Below are 22,185 nucleotides of genomic sequence, written 5' to 3'. Positions count from 1 at the left end.
GGATTGATTCTGAAATTTTTATCTTAACATGATCAGCTCAGGGCCTTCTCCTATAACTCCTGGCCTGGTGGCTCTCCCCCTGAGTTTGATGGCAGCTCCAAGGGCACAGTGCTTACGAGCTTAGTCACAGCCACTGGATTTCATCCCTTCAAAGATGTATCTGTAAAGAACCAGTTATAGAAAAGTTGCTTTCTTGCAATTTAAATTAGCTTAAATTCAGTTAGAATAAATAAAACTTTCACAGATCTTAGGAAATAAAAGATAAAAATAAAAAAGAAGAATGAAATAAAGCAGCACAAAAAGGATAGATGTCTAAACACTTTCCTATCCTTTGGCTATTTAGAAACACATTTTTACAAAAAAAAAATAAGTGCTAACTTCTTATTTGTGCCAATTAGCATCAAATTCATCTGTCCAAAGATAATCAGATATCAAAACTGCTTTTACACACACTTCAAAATAACATAGTAATGGGTATTTTGTCAATTAATTCAAGGTATTGTCAGATGGTTTTTGTTATTTTTCTTTCTCTCAGAAAGGCAACAATGCCAATCACTGCATTCTTACTGGAAAGTCAGGGCTATGCACAGATCTCCTGCTACACAGAAACAAGACTGATGAGCACCATCTCATGGGCATTGTAGGTAACAGAAAAAAAAGAACTTTGTCAATTCTCCAGTATATGGATATACTTTCCAAAATAAATACACTGAAATTGAATGACACACAAGCATAATTTCAAAGTTGCAGATGCTTAGACATAAAAATATGGCTCATATTATGGATTTTCCAAAAAATCATTAACTGCAAATATATCTGACAGGAACATTGACACATTCACACAGGAAGAATTTTAGAAGTATTTATCCACTAAAAAAAGTATTTATAAGCAGTTAGGCACATTAACAATCAACAACACACCCATCCCAAAGAATCTGGCAGAGGAACTATAAAATAAGTTCTAAAAAAAAATAAGAGCAGTACCAACAGAACTCTTATTTCCCTTTTATTTGTAATTTTAAAAATAACTTTAAAAGTATGATTAAACATTTGAATGTTTTCTTTTCAGCTGTACAATAATTAATAATGTTCTAAGAGATTGCCTACATCCATTCCAGCAGATCCTAGAATGACTAAAACATGACTCCTTAAAAACAGTCTTGAGGGCCACATTACTTGGGAGTACTTGACATTCAACAATGCAGTTCTTCTGTTGCCTGAAATTTTACCCAGCAACAGCAATACCTCAGAGAGAACAACCCAGTTCAGGTTACAAAGACACTCCTGTTGTAGCTCATGACATTTTTATCTTTCTTCAGTTAATTGGAAAGTTTAATAACAAATAAATTTATAGACAACTAACTTTGCTAAGGACATTTCTGATAAAAAAATTTGCTTACTATGGTTTCTGTAAGCTTTATTGGTAAAATATCTTGAAATAGTCACTGTCAAACAAGTTTTACTCCTTTGAGTGCTAAATTTTACCAGCTCTGAACATCAAATGAAACTTTGTTTAGTGTCTTTATTTATTGGATACTGGTTAACTAACAAATCAAGGACCGAGCCAAAACAAAACATTAATCACAGCACTTCTAGCACCATTGTAGAAATTAGAGAATGCAGATTCTGCCAGCACAGGCAAAGCAGCTCCAAGCTGAGCACTCAGCTACAAAAAACAGACTGTTCATTCTAGAGCAGCACCACTTTTTAAAAGACATGAAGCATTGCCATGTCCCCCCTGCCCTGAACCCACTCTAGTTCTGGGAAAGGTGTTCATTAGAACAGCGTGGCTGGGACCTGGAAGTGGAGGCCACAGCTCTGCAGCCACTGTGTCACCCACCTGCACCACTCTGCAATCATCCCATTGCAGCCAGGGGTCAAGCCAGATCTAATATTTCAGATGCAGATCAGGATGACTCTGTGTAATCCCTCCCAGCAAACCTGACAGTGTTTCCTTGGCCTCCTCCCAAAACTCACTCCAGTGATCCCTTTGCACAGCACAGAGGCTCAGCCTGCTCCACACTCACATTGTATTAGCAAATTTGCCACTCTAGATCCTCCCCAGTTGATAATATGATATAAATTCTTGTTACACAGCTTGTCATGTCACAACATGAATCTTCATCAAACTGTCAGGATCAAAACAGATGCCTTTTCTCAAGTTCACTTTTGCCAGGACAAGAGTATCAATTCTCAATCAGCTGAAATAATTCTAGTTATTTCAGAAGGCAGTCCAAGACTGGACTGCAGAGTCACCAACCCTGCCAGCTAACAAGGGTTTCCTGCCTGGTAACAAATATTTCAGCTCCATCCCATGAGTCCCATCTCACATCAAAAAATTAACACTAGGGCAAGACACATTTTGTATGAAGCAGAACATAATTATCACAGCCCAGACACTTCAGCATCTTTCCATTCCTGACCCAGGCAGGTCTGTACCAACTCAAATATCACTTACTTACTCTAGTTTCCAGATTTCTCCAATAAAGATGGGAGATTTCTGCTAGGCCAAACATATAAAGTTCCATGCAATGTATCAAGCCAATTTCATCATCTTTGGATGGGCTTTCATTATAGCACTGAAATTTCTTCCCTTTACAAACAAAAAGTTTATGCATCATTTATTCTAATAAATACAAAACCCAGGCTTTTTTTAATTAGTCTACAAGACTAATCTGCATTCTGTAAGACCTCATGGAACTAATTTTAGTGTTTCCAGCATCTTCAAATTCCTAGCAGAACTCCTCATGTAAGAAATACTTGGCTGTTTTTAAGTTTTTGCACTGTTAAACTTGCTGCCACTCAAACCTAAATGACTGCAGGCCTATTGGCAATTGTTCTAAGCTGTCCCCTAATCCACTTTGCCAAGATTTATTATTACACTTAGTCTGCTGACTAACTGCATAAAATATTAGTTGGCCTTATGGCTGATGTTATGCAGGAGGTCACATTAGCACATTGATCCCTGGGTCTTATAATCTATACTTGACACTCTTTCAAGGGATGCTTTTATTGGCAACTGTAAACTTTGAAGTGCTATTCCAAGATAAGCCTTTCAGTAGCTGAATCTTAGGAGGAATGTTGCTCTTCCCTCAAACATTTGTATCTTTTTTAACACTTAAACTTCCACTATTAACAAAACAACAGTACTTACCTTCTACATTATGTCAGCCACCACAATTATAGCACAGAGTACTACACTTCTAAAGTTGGATCACTCTGCTTCAATGGAATTCTAGTAACTGGTTTTTTAAACAGTATTATAGTTCTCTTATACTTCTGTGTAGTACAACAAATTTTTTTAAAGCCATAAGCATATCTATAGATGGCACACATGTACAACACTATAGAGAGTAAGACAGTATCACATGCAGTGAACTTAGGCAAAAAGCCAAAAAAAAGTCTGCAAAACATTAGGTTTTATCTTAAATTCAGAGTCTGAACATGAACACTTTTCAGGTGTAGATTACTACATCTTCATGCACTAAGTACACTGCAAATAGCTTTATATAAGTCCCTGAAAACCTAACCCAGGCTGGTCTCCAAATGTAAAACATCCCCATTGTGCTGTCCAGATCAAGTTAATACAAAAACCCAAAGTAAACCTCTCTTTGTACTGGCATTACAGGCGAGCACACAATTTGTATAAGAGAAGACTTTCTGTAACAGAAAACTGAAACAAGAAACACAAATACCAGTTTTGGCATGGCCACCACATTATTTCAGCTCTATCAATTGCTGAGTTGTGAAGAGTAAGAGAGAAAAACTCTCTCTATTTACTCAAACACTTGCAGTAAGAGCAATGAGGTCTTGGAAATCCAGCTAAACTTATAAATCCTAAGTGTTCTGTAATACCCTTAATATGCTTGCAAAGTATGGGATTTTCCACCCAGTAAAGTCTCAATTTTCCTTCTGAGATTTATGATATATCTTTTTCCTACTTAGCATCTACTTAAGACTGAATTATGCAGCGTGAGTGAAGCAGATTAGCATTTTAGCCACATTAATCCCTCTTCAAGGGAATAAGTCTGTGGAAGCACATGGGTGTCTCATGTATGACTGCTTAGACAAACAATTGTAGCATTCTTATTTATAGAAAGCCATCACTACTGAAGTACATTTATCCTGTGAAAGTGTAGCATTACACATTTCCAAAAACACGTTTGTTTGGGTTTTTTATACATGTAAACGGAAATACTGAAAAAGAAATTATTCATTTACCAACAGTGGGGAAAATAAGGAGCCAATGGATGAAAGGTAAAAGGAAAAATATTTGTTTCTTCATTTTTGTCCTGGTTTAGGGCAAATTTGCGACTTAACTTGAGAAAGGGATGGGATTGTTCAGGGTTTTTGTAACTGGACACCTGTTGCAAAGCATTCAGTACAAAATACAATTCCTAAGAAACCATTCTTTTTCCAAAATGAATCCAAAACTTATTTCATCCTTGCTGCCACTCACCTGCCTTCTTTTATGTGCAATGCTGTCCTTGGGAAAATTTCTACCTAAAAACAGCTGGTCAATGACAGAATTGGAATACAAAAGGTTTCTGTGATACAAATATTATTCAGAAATTGAAGAGTACTTCAGTATAAAAATTTCAACTTGTTCCTTCCTCTTATGCAAATTTTGAGACAAGAGACAGGAAAGGGACATGTGAAACACATTTATAGCCAGCCCAACCAAATACTAATGAAACACTTAAGCAAATGTTCAGGAAGAAAAGTAAAAGTTATAGAAAAAGAAATTCAAGTTACATTTATCTGTAACCTTATCAAAGTATAAAGCTAGTGTCAATTTATGCTCTGACAAAATACTGCCAGCTGCAGTTTGTAACATTTATACAAAGCAATTTTCAGACAAGCCAGAAAAGAGAACAGCTTTCAACATCTAGAAAATTCTAACAAATGAGCATTTGACTGCAACACCAACAAAACCACCAAAAACTTCAGTAACTGTGCTATTCCAGTGATTCTATCACCTCAAATATCCTTTTTTTCAAAAACAAGGTAAACAAAGCTTTAAGAAGAAATCAACATTACTTAAAATGTCATTGCCATTCTATTTACTACATAATTGAATCATAAGTATCTTGCTGAATGTCACTACCCTTCCAAATCAAAAGGTCATATGAAGCAAGGTTCTATTTTTGATTTACACACTTCCCATTAAGACAACTAACCAGAGTGCTGAACACTGTATCCACCTGTTTCTTGAACAGTTGTGGGGCTGTTTGCAAAAGTTTGGAGCTAATTCAGCTGCATAACTCTGGAGAGTGCTGCAAATCCTGATGCCACTAAAGTAAAGAACAATCAATCATGACAGTGCTTCTCTCTCTTTCTGTATATGGGCAGTCCAGGCCAAGAGGAGAGGCTGCAGCAAATGCAGGGCAATGCATTAACACAGTTCTAGACTGAGCAGAACATACAGAAGCAACAGACAGCAACAGCATTCTCCTTGAGAAAGCTTATCAGTGGCAAGCACTTCATCACCACCAAAGCTCTGCACTGAGGGGACCAACGGGGAAAGAAGAGGATTATGGAAAATGAAGCTACAGATAAAAACCCCTCTCCATGGTACATGCCTAAATTCCTAAAATACTACATACTCATTTGCTCAGCAGCCATTTTTAATTTAACAGGGTTTATCCTATTATACCACTTTAACTATGTTACACATGGCACTACAGATGGTGCTAAATGACTCCAGGTAATCAGAAGAATGCTCTTGTGAGATAACTACATTTAAGAAGCAATGAAATTAGATTTCTTTTTCTTGTTATGTTCCAGTCCTATTTCTCACTGTGTTTAATACAAAACAAATTTCAGCTTTATAGCACAGTAACATTTTTGGAACCCAAAAATATGTGAATGAAGTCAGTCATGCAAGACTCCAGATTTTGTTAGACTGTCATAAATAACCTGAGAAGTGCATCCATTTAAGGGAGAACTTTACGGTAGGGAAACAGGAGTAAATTTTTCTGTTTATGCCTCCTATTACTCCAAAAATTAGGAATAGCTTTTATTCACAATACAGAAAAATGCTACAATTATGAAATAACCCAATTTACATATTTCCATATTTCATATGCATTCAGTCCATGAATCACCCACCCTACTAGCCTTAATTCTTTCCATCAAATCCACAATCAGATTCTTATAAATTCAAAAGCATCATCTTAGGGCACAAGGGACCTTAATTTTTTTCAAATTGCACTAGTCCAGTTACCAGTTTAAGAAGTTTTCCACATTGTAAATATAAAAGCTCTCGTTTCTAACCTCAGAAAGCTGCTGGCAGTAACCATGATTAAGGCCATCTGCAGCATTAGCAGTGACAACAGCTGCAGCCAAAGCCAAGCAAGTCAGACACTTCAAATTATAACACACCTGTCCTTCCTCAAGAGATCATCCTGCACACCTGGCATTTGCTGCACAAAACTAGGCAACTTTAATATCTGTCCACAATGTATCTGCTGCACATGAGGTACAGGAACTCCAAACTTTAGCTGCAAACAGTTACACATTTCTGACTTCACATTTGAAAACCTGAGAATTTTCACTTCTTACTCCATTCAAAGCTGCTTCTTTAGTATGCACACTCCAGAGAATGAGCAGATAAAATAGAAAAACAATTCCCAGCATCACTTTTAGCACTAGCAAACAGAACTACTCTGTATTTATATACTTTCTTTGGTAATTATTTTTTCAATACAAAGAGCAAATATTATTTCTGCCAATATCTGTTAATACAAACAGCAACTATTACTCTTCCTAATATGTGTTGTTCTTCACTCCAAAGAAAAATAAAAGAAGCATTTTGCATTCACACAACTACCTTTATTTGGGTTTTGTTTCAAGCAAGTATCACACAAGTTCAGCATGACTTTAGGTTTTAGGACACCCTACTTTAGGAACTTGTTTGCACAACACAGCCTGTCTCCTGCCTTCACAGGAACAAGCTCCTCACTGCACTGTCAGTCACCAAGAACAGCTTTGGTGCTCAGTTCCCTTTGCATAACTAAGCACTATGTAAAGTAGTGATTGGCAATAAGATTCTCAACACAAAGATGATGAAGTCCTCTCATTTCTCACTGCAATTAGCAATAGGGTAACTTTTGAGAAAAATAGAGTGTTTCAACAAAACACAAACGTTTGTCATTTTCCCAATAGATTAAAAAAAAAAAGTTGTAGCTCCTCACCCCCAAGTCTACCAGAAAAATTTTCTTCAGTGACAGTCACTGTTATGGGACAGGTCACAGCCACAGCAAGCCAGAAATCTTAAACAACACAGCTTCATTTTCCACTGCCAAGTTGTAGCGATACGATCCTTCCTAGAGCTTCAACCTCTGTAACCTCATTTCAGGTTTTAGGTCATTACTTTCTGAAAAGCTTCAGTCACAGTTCTAACAGGTTGAAACAAATAAAATAATACCCATGTCACAAATTAGATGCTTTATAAACTACACTTCCCACCTCCTTTTTTTTCCAATATTAGGCAACAACAGAATTAGCACAGCAGTATCTTACTGATAAAGTGGCTTTTCAGGAATATTGCTCTTATGGTGTTCACAAAGTGATTAATAGACATCCACATTGTCTTAGAACAATAAAGTTTAGCTCATTTCACAATTACTAGTTCTCATTTGACAATTTCACTTTTTACTTTCTTGTTTTTAAACAGGGTTTTACTTTTTGCCATATATGCCATCTCATGAACTGGAAAACAAGTAACTAAATGGCAACCTACACATAGCAAGCACTCCTCAGAGGATGTTTCATGACTTGAGCTAACAGCAGTGAAATCTTGCTGATTTCTGAAATCTAGCATCCTGATATTGCTTGACAGATAATTGTACAATCACAGAATCACCCCACCTGTTTAAAACATGGGGAGATTAGAAGAGAAAATCAGCCCTTCAAAGGACAGCTTGTTACACCTTCAGAATGAGAGCCCAGCTTCAGCCTTCCAGCTGCCTTACAACAGAATTTGCAGATGAAACAGAACCAATTCTGTGTACACAAAGTAGAAGAACAATGAGTGCTGCTGAAACTGCAATATTTCATTCCAGTCTGTAAATTTTGTGCGGCTATTTATTGGAAAAGTCACATTCGGAGTTACAACAAACAGAACAAGTATTTTCCTTTCTGCCTTGTAAATGCAAAAGGAATTCACACTTCACATAAAAACACAATGAAGCACGCATAATGAGGCAGCTCTAGAGCCAGATACTCATACTCAATATCCTTAATTATCAAGGAGGAAGAATAGCTGGGCCAAGCAGTGGGAAGCCCAACACGATTGTCCTCCTTTTCTAGGTTCCAACTCAACTTCCCTGATAAGCCTGACTGCACCCAGCAGCAAACACACATTTGCTGCTGCTTTGAAAGCACAGAAGGGTTTGAGCTGGGAGGGGCCATAAACAGTAGCTAGCTGCAAAGTCCCCACTGTGCACAGGGATGCCACCCACTAGATAAAGTAGCTCAGGGCCCCATCCAACCCGGCCTCGAACACTGCCAGCAGGAGGGCACCCACAACCTCTCTGGGCAGCCTGGGCAGTGCCTCACCACCCACTGAGCAAAGACATTCCTGACAGCTAATCTAAGCCTGCCTGCTTTCAGTACTGTCTGAGCAGAGAGAGTTTGTGTTAGAAGATCTGTTGTTATGTGACCAAAGGCTGAACCCACACGTCTCTGGAGCACAGTATCACAAAGTGCCTGCAAAAAAAGGGTAGAACTTCAGAGAAAATCCTTGAAGATTGCTTAAAACAGAAGACACTGAGCAATCTTAAGGTATGAACTACTGACTCTTCAGAACCACTTCTCAATTATCTCAACATCATTTCCAGTACACATCCAACTCTATAAATACCTACAGGGTCACAGCACCAGAACATGGAAATGCCCTACAGAGATCATAACTAAGTCACATAACTAATACTCCATAATTATAGTTGCTATCCATACATTTGATTATTCTGTTTTCTTTGACACCATGGTTAATTTAACCAGAGAGAATTAGCATGCTTATAATGGGCAATAACTCCTCTTGGGCAAATTATTAACCTTCCTAAACAAAGGCATCTTCGCCTTCAAAATTCTCAATATTAAGACTGAGGTTAAGGCACCTTTTAATATAGAAATTTGCACATACAATTACTGAGAAATCCTTTACTCTGCATCAATCCCATTGTTATAATGATCGATACCTGTTTTAAGAATCCATATGTGCATTCAAGCATTCTTTCCAATTTGCACGGTAAGGTCACAGGCAAACAAACCCATTTAGAAGGATCCTTGGTAAACAAAACTCCTTAAGAGTTGAGAAACAGAATTCTAACTACAACTCTGGCCTTATATGTGTGAGCAATACAACTATAGGAAATATTATAGCTGACTCTTAGAAGCTGAGAAGTTGAACATCCAGCTGGAAAATTACTATAAATGAGCATTTAAAGCTGTTCACCTCCTTCCCCCATGCACCTACTTTAACTGGAAATTGAAGCATCAAGATCACTCAGTGCTGCAGAACTCAAAAGCACTGCCAACCCTCAGAAGACACAATGTAAATGTATTTCAGAGCTAAAGAGCTATTCTGCACAGTAGGTATAATGCATGGTGCAAAATGGTAACTAAGCCTGTGTCTGACCAGTCCCATTGTAAGTAATATGCAGCATCACTAAGCTGAAATGCACAGAAATATCCTGCTCAGGATGATACTGGAATTCAGCTACAAGTGCAGGAATGAGGCATGAAACACTCATTAAACCCCACATGTCAGCAATACAGGACAGTGTCACACTATAGAGCAAACGAAAGGACAGCCACTAAACAATACAGAGATGACAGAGATGGCACAAGCCAAAAGCCTCTGAAATAACTCTCCCTCCCGTGCCACCACGTGTAAATTAAGCTTAAATTTCTGGCACTCCTGCCTACTTGAAAGTGGGTTTTCCCAGAGATGAACAAAGAATTACAAAATCAGCAAATGGTTTGGGTGGAAAAGGACCTTGAAGATCATTTTGTTCCATCCCCTCTACCATGGGCAGGGACACCTTCCACTAGACCAGGCTGCTCAAAGCCCCATCCAACCTGACCTTGAGCACTTCCAGGGGTGGGGCATCCACAACTTCTCTGGGCAATTTGTTATCCTGTGAGTGGCCCATCCATCACATTCACGCCTCTCCAGTTTATAGACAAGGATGTTGTGCCAAATGCTTTGCACAATCCAGAGATGACATCAGCTGTTCTTCCCTCACCTACCAGTGCTGCAACCCCCATCAGTGAAGGCAACCAAATTGGTCAGGCCCTTTGATTTGCCCTTAGTTGGCTCTCACCAATCACCTTCTTATTTACTATTTGCCATAGCACAATTTCCAGGAGTATCAGTTCCATGATCCTGTAAGGCACAGAGGTGAAACTGAACAGCCTGGAATTTCCTGGGTTCTTCCTTTTTTTCCCTCTTTTAACACTGGCAGTTATGTTTTCCCTTTTCCAGTCACTGGTAACTTCACCTAATAGGACAGATGGCGACAAGATCGTGATATTTAGATAGTCAGGATTTGAATCCAGAAGCTTGAATTTGAAACAAATAGTTTATAATCAAGTCTTATAACAGCACAATTACAGTGATTAAACTAAACTGCTCATGGGTGATATTATTTTATGATGATTTCTTTGGGCAGCTTGGTTGCTCCTCTAAACGTCTGTTCATATGTCTAGAATTAAAGAGATCCCAAGTACTCCTTGCATACCTAATTAAAGAATCCCTACAGAAACATCCATCTTTAAGGAACAGCAACAAAGACATCAAGACTAACTCAGCACTCAAATAAAATTTCAGGTTTTCCCCCCATTTCCACTTTGTATCCAGTACTCCAGGTTTCTCAATTTGCACACACAAAACCCAACTGAGGGTAAGCCTGAACTGACAAGTTTGCTTGTTACAGTCACCTACATCATCTGACAATGTGAAAATTATTTTCACAACATGCCTTTTTTTTGGAGGAGAGGAAAGACAATACACTACACTAACTTGTATAAAAAAGTGTTATATGACATTTTTTTCAATTTCCTCATGATCCAGTTGGAAGCAGGGATATCTCTTACCTGAAAAATGACAGCACCATCATGAAGCAGGAAACCCAAGTTTCTGCCATCTAAATTCTATCTTTTTGAAATATGTCTAAACAACTCTAGTGATATCTCAGTCACTGCACAAAGCCCTTCACCTGAAAATAATGCACTTTCCAGGAATGAAGTCAGGATTCTTTACTGAAATCTTTACTGAAGTCCTAACATGCAGGCAAGAAATCCACTGTCTTCCAGCTCCAAACCTTCCCTGTCATGTATGAGTGACTAGAAAACCTTATTCAAACACCTCAACCACAAAGTCTGACACTTGTTTCTTTCTGCGCCTTCTCCCCATACTCATTAATCTGGCATTTTTTGCTGTGTATGAGCCTAGTCTTTGCATCAGAGGTGTTACAAGTGCTCCTTTACAAGTCACTCAGAGCATCCTCAATCCTGACCAATGGCAATTTGAATCTCCTCCTGCTAAGGGGAGAAATCAGGATGGGTTTCACATCCTGCAGAGGTGAGACTTTACCAAATCAGCAAAACTCCCAAAGAGCCATATAGATTCCTCTTTAAAAGCAGTACACAGGAAGGGCACAAGTCTTCAGCACCAGGTCTCAGATGAGTCATGGAATAACCACGTCCCCAAGGCAATGCTCCTGCCAATCAGCTGAGCCACAGCAACTGCCGCACACACGGTGGCATTTGCAGATTCCAGGGAGTGCTCAGACTCATTTCTGCAGCCAAGGGTGAGGGCAGCAGGTGTCAGGTCATGGAAGAGGAGGCAAGGGGGCACAGAAAGGACAAAGCAGTGTCCTGGTGTGAGGTTAGGCAGCGGATAATCTAGGGTGGCACAAGACTGGGACCTCACTTTTAAGGTAGAAATGGGCAAGGAAACATGGCAATAATTTCCTCATAAGCATTTACTGATTTATATAAAGATGGGAAACCGTTGGTACACTTACTGATCCTGAGAACTCCTTTCACTGCACTTTACTGATCAGTTGAGCACCACTGCTATTCCATTTAAAAAAAGGATATTTGAAGTGATAAAGACATCATAGCTTCAGAAGGTGACCTTTAGCTATAGATTACAAATTAGACAGAGAATCTTTTGCAATTCCAATTGAAATATCCATTCCCAGTATCTCAGGTGTTCTCCTATTCTATAACAGCAGCAATACATTAAAAACACACATCTTCCATCTCATGTTTGATGGTTCAAAATACATTCTAAAAAATGCAATCACAGTTACTCAGTTTTATACTCCATATCACATAGCTAAAAGTCAGGCACTAGGGCACTAAATTACATACTGGAAGCAAATCCTACGGTATAAGTAAGCTTCCATTATATAGGGAGAAAAAAAAAAAAGCTTGCAAGTTCTTTTCAATCAAGTTCACAACCACAACTAGAGACAAATCACATGCTTAGTTTCAACAAAAACATTAGCAGGAGGCAGATGCTGACTGGACTAATAGTTTCCATTTGTTTATTTAACAGTCATGCACCATTCACTACATTAGTCATTTGGTTCTTATCCTCCCCTCAATGGCATTGTTATAAGGCTCATCAGCAATTCTACGTCTGTATCACTGGCCATATTTTGTAACTGAAGTCTGCGATTCCACATAAAAAACTTTTGGGTTTGGTTTGATGGGCAGGGGGGCTGTGTTGTTTTTCAGGTTGGTTTGGGGGTTTTGGGGGAAGGGGGTTGTGGTTTTGGTTTTTTGGGGTTTTTTTTTGGTGATGGTGGTTTTTGATTGGTTTTCTTAAGCAATGATTGATTCCAAAGTCCACCTGGATCATTAATAATCACACACAAAACAATTGTCTTTAGGAATACTGTTTTAACCCCAGGAAGTGCAAGCAGCACAACTTAGAAGCTTCTCTAATAACAGATTACTAAAACTTAAAAGTTGCAGGATCTGAAAAGCCTTTATTCAGCAATTCTACAGCAAAAGGGTTTATCTCACTCCTTACCTACCCCCACCCAAATCACATATGGGAAAGCAGCCAGTACAATTCCCACCCAAACATACACAGTTTGATAAAGGAACTGCTTTGTGAGGGGTTTATCATGCAAACATTCAGCATCCTACACTCCATAATCACGTATTTCCCAGTTTACTGTGAAATGCTACTGGTTCTCTTCTTGCTGGTCTTCTATTACAGAAATTGCCCTCCTGCTGCAGTTACCATCTTACCTGCTGCCTCCTGGTGCCTCTTGTATTTCAGGACTTGCCAAAGAGAGAATAAATAAGCTACAGGTCACCCCATGCATTCTTACAGTTACTGTTTTACAGGGCTAGTCCAGGACAAACCCAGAAATTTGGAGTATCTAAGTGGGGCAAATAAATTCACTAAATGGACCCAATTCTATCTCAGTAATTTCTGTCCACACTTCAGACAACAACTGCTGATGGAAAAAGGGGAAATGCTCACACACACAAAACACACTTTCACAGAACAGATGAGTCCTACACCATTACTCTGGTTTTGATTTCCAACTGGAAAGGAAAGATAACCCACAGAAGCTCTTCAGGTCTTGATTTCTTCAGTTGCATCAACAAAGGAGAAGAGGTTTTGCCTGAACAATTCAATTTCAGCTTTTTAATCACACAAAAAAATAATCTGAACTTTTTGCATTGATGCATATAGAATTTTTTTTCCAGGATATATGCAGAACACAAAAACATCAACTATTCATATGCAGGCTGCAGTAAAGAGACTTGCAGCTCAAACTCATGGAACATTTACAGGAAGCAACAGAGCACATCCTATTCCCACTAGCAATTCTCATTTAAATATCTTCTCAAGGCAGCTATTAACAGGAAAATCGTGCCTGGGCTGCTCCCTGCTCCCCAGTTACTACTAGGGGAATCCAGTGCAACAGAAGGCATTAGATTTTTCTTCTCCACAAATTAGTTACTATTTAGAAACTACTTATGCCTATTTGTGAAGCTCTGGAATCTAAAGCACTGTGGCAACACAAGCTCTCACAAATTATTCCAGGCTCCCAGTGCCAGCACAAAGCCCCCAGTGGCTCAGGGAAAGGTACTATTGCAATTCCTGCAGTATCATCACTTGGTGAGTCTGATTACAGCAGTTGTGCAAGGATGCATCTCGATTGCTATCTGCCCTGAGCACAGAGTGCTGCATGCTGGAAACTGCAGTCTGCACTGGCCAGGCAGAGCACTCACCAAGCAGGGGGCAACAGGATCCTGTTTTACCATATTCATGGAGCCCTCGGACTTCTGGAAAACAGCCAAAGCTCACAAAGCTCCAGGGTTTCCCAGAGTCAAATAAAAATGGCCAAACTAGCTTTTGGATGGGTAGTAACATGATCTAGCCTGATATTGAGTTCACCAGAAAAATCCAGAATTAGTTAAAGCAGAAACATAATCTAAATTAGGACATTAGTAATTAGGTCAAGCTAATACCAAAAACCATTATGCAAAATGCTGTGAAGAGGCCAGCAAGGCCTCCTGGGGCTGGGGAAGACACTTGAACAGCAGAAAGTTAGCTAACTGTAATTAGTGATTATGAACAAAAACTTTCTGCCAGATTGACCCATTTAAAATAAATAGAAGTTTTTAAAAAGATATGCATAAATTTAATGCGTGCAAGACTGAATTTGACAGAAGAGATTTTTAAAGATGACAGAAAAAGACAGAAACACCAAAGGTAGCAAGAAGCTATTTCACATTCCAGTGACTAAACAGCAGAGCTTACTTCATCTGTGCAATGGATTAAAGCTTCTCCTTAAGGCTCATAAAGAACTTGATGACTGCATGAAGACAGAAGCTATCAGTGCTTTAAGCTGCCAACTTATCTAGCAAAAAATAAAAGGTCAGAGCAACACATCAAGTGAGAGACAGCTCAGAATGAGCACAGGTTCACCAAGAGGTGGTAAAGCAAATATGCAGATAGTCAATGAAATCACAGACAAAGATCATTTTTATCTTTCATCAGACTTCAATCCATAACACATGCCAAAAAAAATATCAAGTATGATGATTTTCAGAAGACAGGGACTTCCCAGCAAATTTCAGCATTTGAATGTACACCTGACTAACCAGAGTACTGAACACTGTACCAAACCAACACTACCTCAAAAAAGAATTGAGCAAATACTTCATCTTTGATTTTCCTTAACCTCCAATGCTCAACCAATACAGCAACTTTAAAAGCCTTCTCTTCACTCACACTCATCTTTAAAGAGATTATCAAAGGAGTGAACCAACATGTGCTGATTTAACATGCATTTATAACTATCCATTTTTGTATCACTCTGCAATATCCAGCCTTTGTGGCAACCTTGACATGCCATCCACCTGCTTGCCTGATGCTTTTGACTAATTTCATTCTATTCCCTAATCCGCAGATGCTTTTCCTGAGCCAGTCCATATGGCTCCAGGTTTCTGTGCTCTCTGCACTGCTGGGTCAGGCCCATGGTCCCTCCAGCCCAGGACTGTCTGGCAGAAGCAGCAAAAAACCCTTCCCAGAGACAGCAAAGTAACTGCAATGGAAACCTGATTCCCTCTCCTCTGTTACCAGACACCACCTAGAAAAATCTGTCATTGAACTGATGTGTTCCCCTCTAAAGGGGAGTTCTGAGCCATGCTATAAACACATTTTGACCAGGCTTCCTTGTAGAACAAACTGCTAATTAAAAATTGTCAAGAATTTTGCATTATTGAGACAAGATACAAATAAATGCACAGCTCAGCTTTGCTTTTGTGGCTTTATGTTTGTACAGAGTCTATTAATGTCAGTAAAGGATGCCAACACCGCTGTAAAACACAAAGCATGTTCCAGGCTTTCAGAGACACTTGAAATCTCATATTGGACACACGAAGCTACAAAAGTCTGGCAGCTTAGCAGAGGAGTAAGCAAAACACTTTCCCATGCAGTCTTTGAAATTTTGTCCTCAATATTTTGTTGTCCTACATTGTGCTTGAAGTTGCAGTTACAAAAGCGAATGGATATTACAGCCAAAGTACAAACCAGCTCCTCTTCAGAGCCTGGACATTTTTCTTCAATATTGTTGCATGCCTAATTAAAGACTGCTATTACCACCCCACTACATTCCACACCTTTCTCAGCCAACCACAAAATTTCCCTCAGTTCCTGCATACACTCTACTACATAGAGTAGAATTTCCACTAAGTACAAAGTAAGGTCCAAGTTGCATCAACACCTGAAAAACCCCAATATGCATCACTTCAATAAGTAAAAACCATGCATGACCTCTAACACAGCTGACTGATCCATTCACTATGATTTTTTTTAAAAACCCTACAAGCCTGACCCAGCTGAAGCCACAGACTTACCTTATCATCTGCACTTTAAGTGGACATAAGTGACTGAACTAGGATAACTGTAGCCAGAGGTGCATTTACTGGGAGGCTGCTAAGGAACACTGCATCTACCAGGAAACACACAACATTCAGTGATATTCTAGGAACTACTTGGTTACTCTCCCTTGTCATCAGCATTGATAGGTTTATGTAGAAAATTAAGTCTCTAAAAGCATACAGTAATGTAATGAAAGGAATGCATTGTTATAAAGACATTTATGGTGGATTTTTACCACTGCAATACATTTAATTCTATCAGCATTAACTTTGTGGGGTTTCTACAACGTGATACATGCAAAGTAAGTCCGTGACAAGAGATGAGAAAAGGGGAATTCAGACTTCATTAAAACCATTATGAGTTACAGGGTTCTAGTTGCATTAGTGTGCCCAAATCATCCAAATTAGAAATGTGACAATGTATCAGCAGGAAAATAATTGTAAGAATTTTTTAAGTCAGTTTGATTTTTTGTTTGTGGTTTTAGTTTGTCTGACAGAAGTGAAAGAGCTGACAAATTAAATTTACAAAGCAATTTAAGCCTCTGCTCCTCAGATCCCATTATTTTCCTCCAAAGGTGATAACAACTTGTGTTTCTTTCTCATTTGCACTTTGTCACTCTTGGTGAGGATCTCACAATCCCTGAACAGAATCAGAAACAACTACGCATTACCTTCCCCAAAGAGAAAATAAATTTTAAAAAAAGTCTTTGCAACACAGACTTAGGGGAAAAAATTGAGCCAAATCAAGTAACAATCTATACCATAATCAATAAAACAGCTTGAAGCACTAAAGCTTTTTTAAACAAAACTGGCTTAGAACTATTTTAAGTTAGTAACAGACACCACTGTAAGTAATTTGTTTTTTCATTCTATCAACTTCTCCAACCAGGAGGGTTTTTTATTTTAATAAACTGTGGGGGCAAATATGAGGTAACAAACAGGAATTCACCTGATTTGTATGCAAAGGAAATTAAAGGAGTTATTGCTACCCAAAGGCAATGAAAAATAAAATTCACAATGCATGAGGAATACATATCCATAGTTTAGCTCGGTCTGTCTAAAAAAGTATCAGAACAGATTAATACTTGAATAAGAATATGCTTTCAAAGTTGTCCACAGAATAATCAGTTTCTTGAAAGCTCCTGTTTCCCTCTTCGCTTCTAAGAGGTGCTGACATATTCAAAGAAATTTTCAACATGGCCTGGGAAACTGAATTCATTGAGAACCTGACCAAAACAAAGCAGATCAGCTTGTATGTTTCTCCGAGCAGAATTTCGAAAGACAACAACATGAGACCAGTAGAGTTTTGATGCTAGAAGTGAGCTCACTAAGCACTTTGTTTCACTGCTGCACAGAGAAAATGTCCGAGGTGGCTCTCCAAGATCCAACACTGCCGAAGTGTACAACTTATTTGCTCGAGTAATCAGAGCTACAGAGGCTTACATTTCTTTAGGAAGCAGCAGATCAATTACTGTGCACTTTAGATTTCTGACCTCCTGAGTCTTTCACATATAGAATGTGATCATCTCTTAAAGATGAGGAACATCAGGACAGCACTTTGGTCTTCTCTTGATAACCTCCTTATGCTACAGCAAGTTGGAAGGGCATAACTAAGAGCAACATGTTTGTTTTCTCAAGAAATTCAAATTAGGGCACCTAACATTCCTGTTTTAAAAATAATCTCTTCACATTTGAGGGTGGTTGTGCTAGAAAGAATAAATATACTAAGCCACCTTTCCACCCAGATTTTCTCAGCCCTCATTCCACTCTGGTCTAAAGATGCCTCAAACTAGTGACCATATGAAACCCCAGACAGAGCAGGTGTCCTCTTTCCAAACCATGGGAAGCAGGCTGGCAGATCTCTGCTCCCATGCCTGTGAGTCACCACACAGAATGAAACCCAACAGGAGGGGAGCCAGGGCTAAACCCCATCAGGCACGAGCAGATCAGGGTGTGAGTGTCACAGCCCCTGCTCACACCCACGGAAACACGCTGCCACAGCCATTGGGAAACAATGTGCCAGAAAAGCCAGAGCTGAGAGTCACCTCTGCAGGTAAAAGTTACAGATCTTCTGTGCACCCACACAGAGGAAACCAAGCACACCACTGCTAACCAGTACTTGACACATCTAAATTCTGGTCAGTGTGATTTCAGAGGTATTAATTGACAAAATGGTCACAGGTAACAAATTCACAGAGGCAGAACTCTGTGACAGATGAATGAGCACTGCTTTGAAGAGAGACTTCATATCCCTCATATCCCAAAAAGCTACATCAAAAAGTCAGCCTCACAGTTTTTATTTTTAAAAAATCTAGAAAATAATGGCTTTCTGTAACAAAAATATAAGTTTGTTGGCTGGTTTGATTTTTTCATGCATTTCAGTACCTTCCAAAATACCTGGTTTGCCAGCTAGCTGATGTTTCCCTAGGTCTCAAAGAAATCAAGGGGCCTACTGTTTTTGCTATGGCTCCAAAATTTGGATTTTGTTCTCACATATCCAGGTAAAGTGTCCTTACTATCAAACTGCTGGCAGTGTCATGACACCCAACAGCTAATAAAACAATGTGGGGCACAAGCATGACCTTTAGCCTCCCACATGTAGGCAGGTGTGCTGAAACGGTTGAGGAATCTTCTCAGAGAGGGCAGGGTTGCTGTTTCACTTGCAGAAAGAGTGAGAACACAGTTTCAAAAATTTCCAGTGCCAGGAAATCTCCCCTATCTGGGAAATGAAGATCCAAGAAAATGCAGTCCACAGATCAAATTCTCTTAATCTAAAATCAAATGTACTCTAAATCAGGCTGAAGTTTTTGGTCCTGTTTTCTCCAAAATGGAGCAGAGGAGGAATCACATGAATTAAGGAGCTTTTACATTTTTAATTATTCTGCTGAACCTCTTTCCACTGCTGCCACAAAATACACCTCCAGCACACCACTCAATAGGCTACACTAGAAACAAAGTAAAATTTAACATGTTCATGAACAACTTCCCCTCACACAAGTGTCCTGAATTCTAAATTATTCACCAGAATTTCCTTTTGAACCTCATGTCTATATATGTGACCACTCTGTTTAGTCCAGGACATCGTCAAGTGGACTCCAAGTACCTTTCATCACTTCCTCATACTTGAAGAATCCATGAAACCTCTGATCTGCACTTTATTTTTGTCACTACTGCCATTCCCCTGTATTGAGATTTTCATCCAAACAATCTAGGGCACTACACTGTTAATGCAAAAATATTCCAAAACAAATATTTATCATAACCCAAGAAGATAACACTGAAAAACATGAAACAGGCGCTGCACACAAATATTTAGTGACCACTGAAACTTGCATGTAGCAAAGAATATCAAAACCAAAATGACTGAAATGCAAACAGCATAAAAAACCAGTATGACTTCTGCCTCATCTTTTCTTGTTACTGAGCTTTAAATTATTAAATGCTCTCACTTCCTGGTCTGTCAGAAACCACATTGTTTTAGAGTCAGAGCTGCTCACTCAAAGGAAGAAGGAGGGACAACAATTGTTTTTAGAGATGTTTTAAGACCTCTGGTAATAGCAGAGTATCTTTGTAAACTTGAGGGTTTTTCTCCTAATATTTGATCTCCTCCATCAAGGAAACAATACTTACTAGTCTACTTGCTTTAAATCAGGCAATTTAAAGCAACTGGCCCAAAAAGTTCAGTGGTATATATTAAATTTGTAGCTTCAACAAGGAAAAGTTGTTCCCTCAATCTTTAGTGAGATCTGTTATGAAATATTAGATACAGCCACACAGCATTCAAAAAATAGCAGTTGAGTCCCTCATTCAATAATTTAAAAAAGGACACTAAAACCATATTTTGCTCTTCCCAAAAAGCAGACTGTGTAAAACATGTTTGAATGAACTACTCCCTGACACCCTCACCCCCTGCACATGAACATAAAAGTCCCACCTACTTCCAAAGCCAACAGGAAGCAAGAAGGGATGCAAACATCTTTGGAAAACTGCTTTGACTTAAAACAGTGTGTGTTTTTTGATGACAGTTTGAGTTACTACATTAACACTTAACTTTCTTGTTGAGTACACATGTTAAATGTTTAAACATAACAATACGTTTCTCAATTCTAAATAAAGCAACAGTTTCTCTGAGGAAAATGAAGGAGGAGGATGCTTACAGCTGATTCAAGTATAAGAGTGTCTATAAAGAGGCTCATATGCTTTTTTCCCAGCTTTTGAGGTAAGTAAAAAGAATATGGTTGAAATCCAGCATGGTGAAAGTGAAAACATGTAAAAAAATATTAACAGAAAAATAGCATCAAAAACCCTGCAGTTTCTTCTGCACACCCGTGCTGTATTTTCCCCTCATTCAGGCAATCAACTTACCAGGTTAAACACAGTGTCGACTATATCTCTGTTGGACACTTCACCAACTTCCACCAGTCCTGTCAGCACAGCAAATTTCATCTTAATGCCTCGGATGGGGACTCCTGGATTCAAAGGCTGCAGCACGCTTCCCCCTTCAGCAGCATTTCCTTCTCTTCCCGCTCCTCCTCCTCCATCATCACCTGTTGGCTGAACAACTTGTTTGCCTTCACTCGCCATGGCCAGTTCACCGCAGGCTACGGCTTCCAGCGCCAGCTCCACACGCTCGCCGCTCGGGGAAGCGCTGCCCAGCCGGGAAGGTGAGCGGCGGCCTCTGCTTCCTTCCCTTGGGCTCCGGTTCCCGGGGAAAGCGGCGTCCGGCGGGGGAGGGCGTCGGGCGGCCGGGGAGGACGCGCGCTGGAAATCGCGGCTCTCTCCTCGGCAGGAGGCGTCTGTCAGAGCGCTGCCCCCGGGCAGGTGTCCGCAGCCCTGAAGGACAGCCCGAGTGTGTTTAAGCCCGCGCTCCGTCAGGCGCTGCCCACAGCCCGCACGTCCCGGCCCCTGCCCCGCTCCCGGCGGGAGCCGCCCTGGGAGCGCTCGCGCCTCTCCCCGCGGAAGCGCTCCCGGACCCGCCGCGCTCCGAGCTCCTACCTCACGGGTTTAATCTGCTTTTTTCTTTTTTTTTTTTTCCTTTTTACCAAGAGGGAACGCGTTCCTCCTTCCCGCCCGGCTGCTGCCCGCCGCGGCCCCGGCTCTGTGGGGCACGGCCCCGGGCAGGTGCAGCGCCCCGCCAAGTTCGCACTCACCGCGGGCTGCGCAGGGGGCGCGGGCTGCCCCGACGCGCGGCTCCGGGGCCGGGGGCGGCTGCACTGCCCGGCTGCGGGCTGCGCTGCGCCGGCCGCCGCTCCGCCCGCCCAAAGCGCCTCAAGTTCCAGCCGCCGCTGCTCCCGCCGCTGCTGCCGCCGCCTCACAGCGCGATCCCGGTCAGCCCCATCTCCTTCCTGCCGGCGCTGCCGCTCGCTGCCGCCATGACAGCGCGGAGCCCCCGGAGCGCCTGCGCGGGCCGGGCGCGGGCGGGGCCCGGCGCGGGGCGGGAGGCGCGGGCTGCGCACGCCCAGGTGAGCGCAGGTGAGCCCGAGCCGCGTCCTGGCCCTCATTCCCCTCATGCCCCTCATGCCCGGGGACGCCGCTCACCTGGGTGTCGGACGCGTGGAGGCCCGGACGGCCTGGAGGCTGTGGGCAATAACTTGTCCCAGACTATTGCAGTGTTCACAGAATTGGTAGGGAAGGGGCCTCTGGAGATCATGGGATCCATTCCCCCCGCCAAGGCAGGGTCACCTGGAGCAGGTGGCACGTCCAGGTGGGTCTGGAATGTCTCCAGAGAGGGAGAGTCCGCCCTGGGCAGCCTGT

At 40.7% G+C, this 22,185-nt stretch overlaps 1 protein-coding gene across 4 annotated transcripts in view; it reads right to left on the bottom strand.

The window, feature by feature from the left end:
• LRBA (LPS responsive beige-like anchor protein) overlaps window positions 1–21,716 on the bottom strand; it is a 368,802-nt gene extending 347,086 nt beyond the window's left edge. For all 4 annotated transcript variants that reach the window (XM_074540769.1, XM_074540771.1, XM_074540770.1 and 1 more), the window contains exons 1-2: window positions 21,582–21,716; window positions 20,797–21,264 (exon numbers count right to left, since the gene is read on the bottom strand). In XM_074540769.1, the coding sequence (XP_074396870.1) occupies window positions 20,797–21,015 (219 nt within the window). In that variant the 5' untranslated portion in view covers window positions 21,016–21,264; window positions 21,582–21,716. The remainder of the gene's footprint in view (window positions 1–20,796; window positions 21,265–21,581) is intronic.
• Between the last annotated feature and the right edge of the window lie 469 nt (window positions 21,717–22,185).

This window comes from Zonotrichia albicollis, chromosome 5 (assembly GCF_047830755.1).
Source record: "Zonotrichia albicollis isolate bZonAlb1 chromosome 5, bZonAlb1.hap1, whole genome shotgun sequence".
Classification (NCBI taxonomy): Eukaryota; Metazoa; Chordata; class Aves; order Passeriformes; family Passerellidae; genus Zonotrichia; species Zonotrichia albicollis.
The sequence above is the reverse complement of the archived record's forward strand: the minus strand, read 5'-3'. Positions and strand labels throughout refer to the sequence as shown.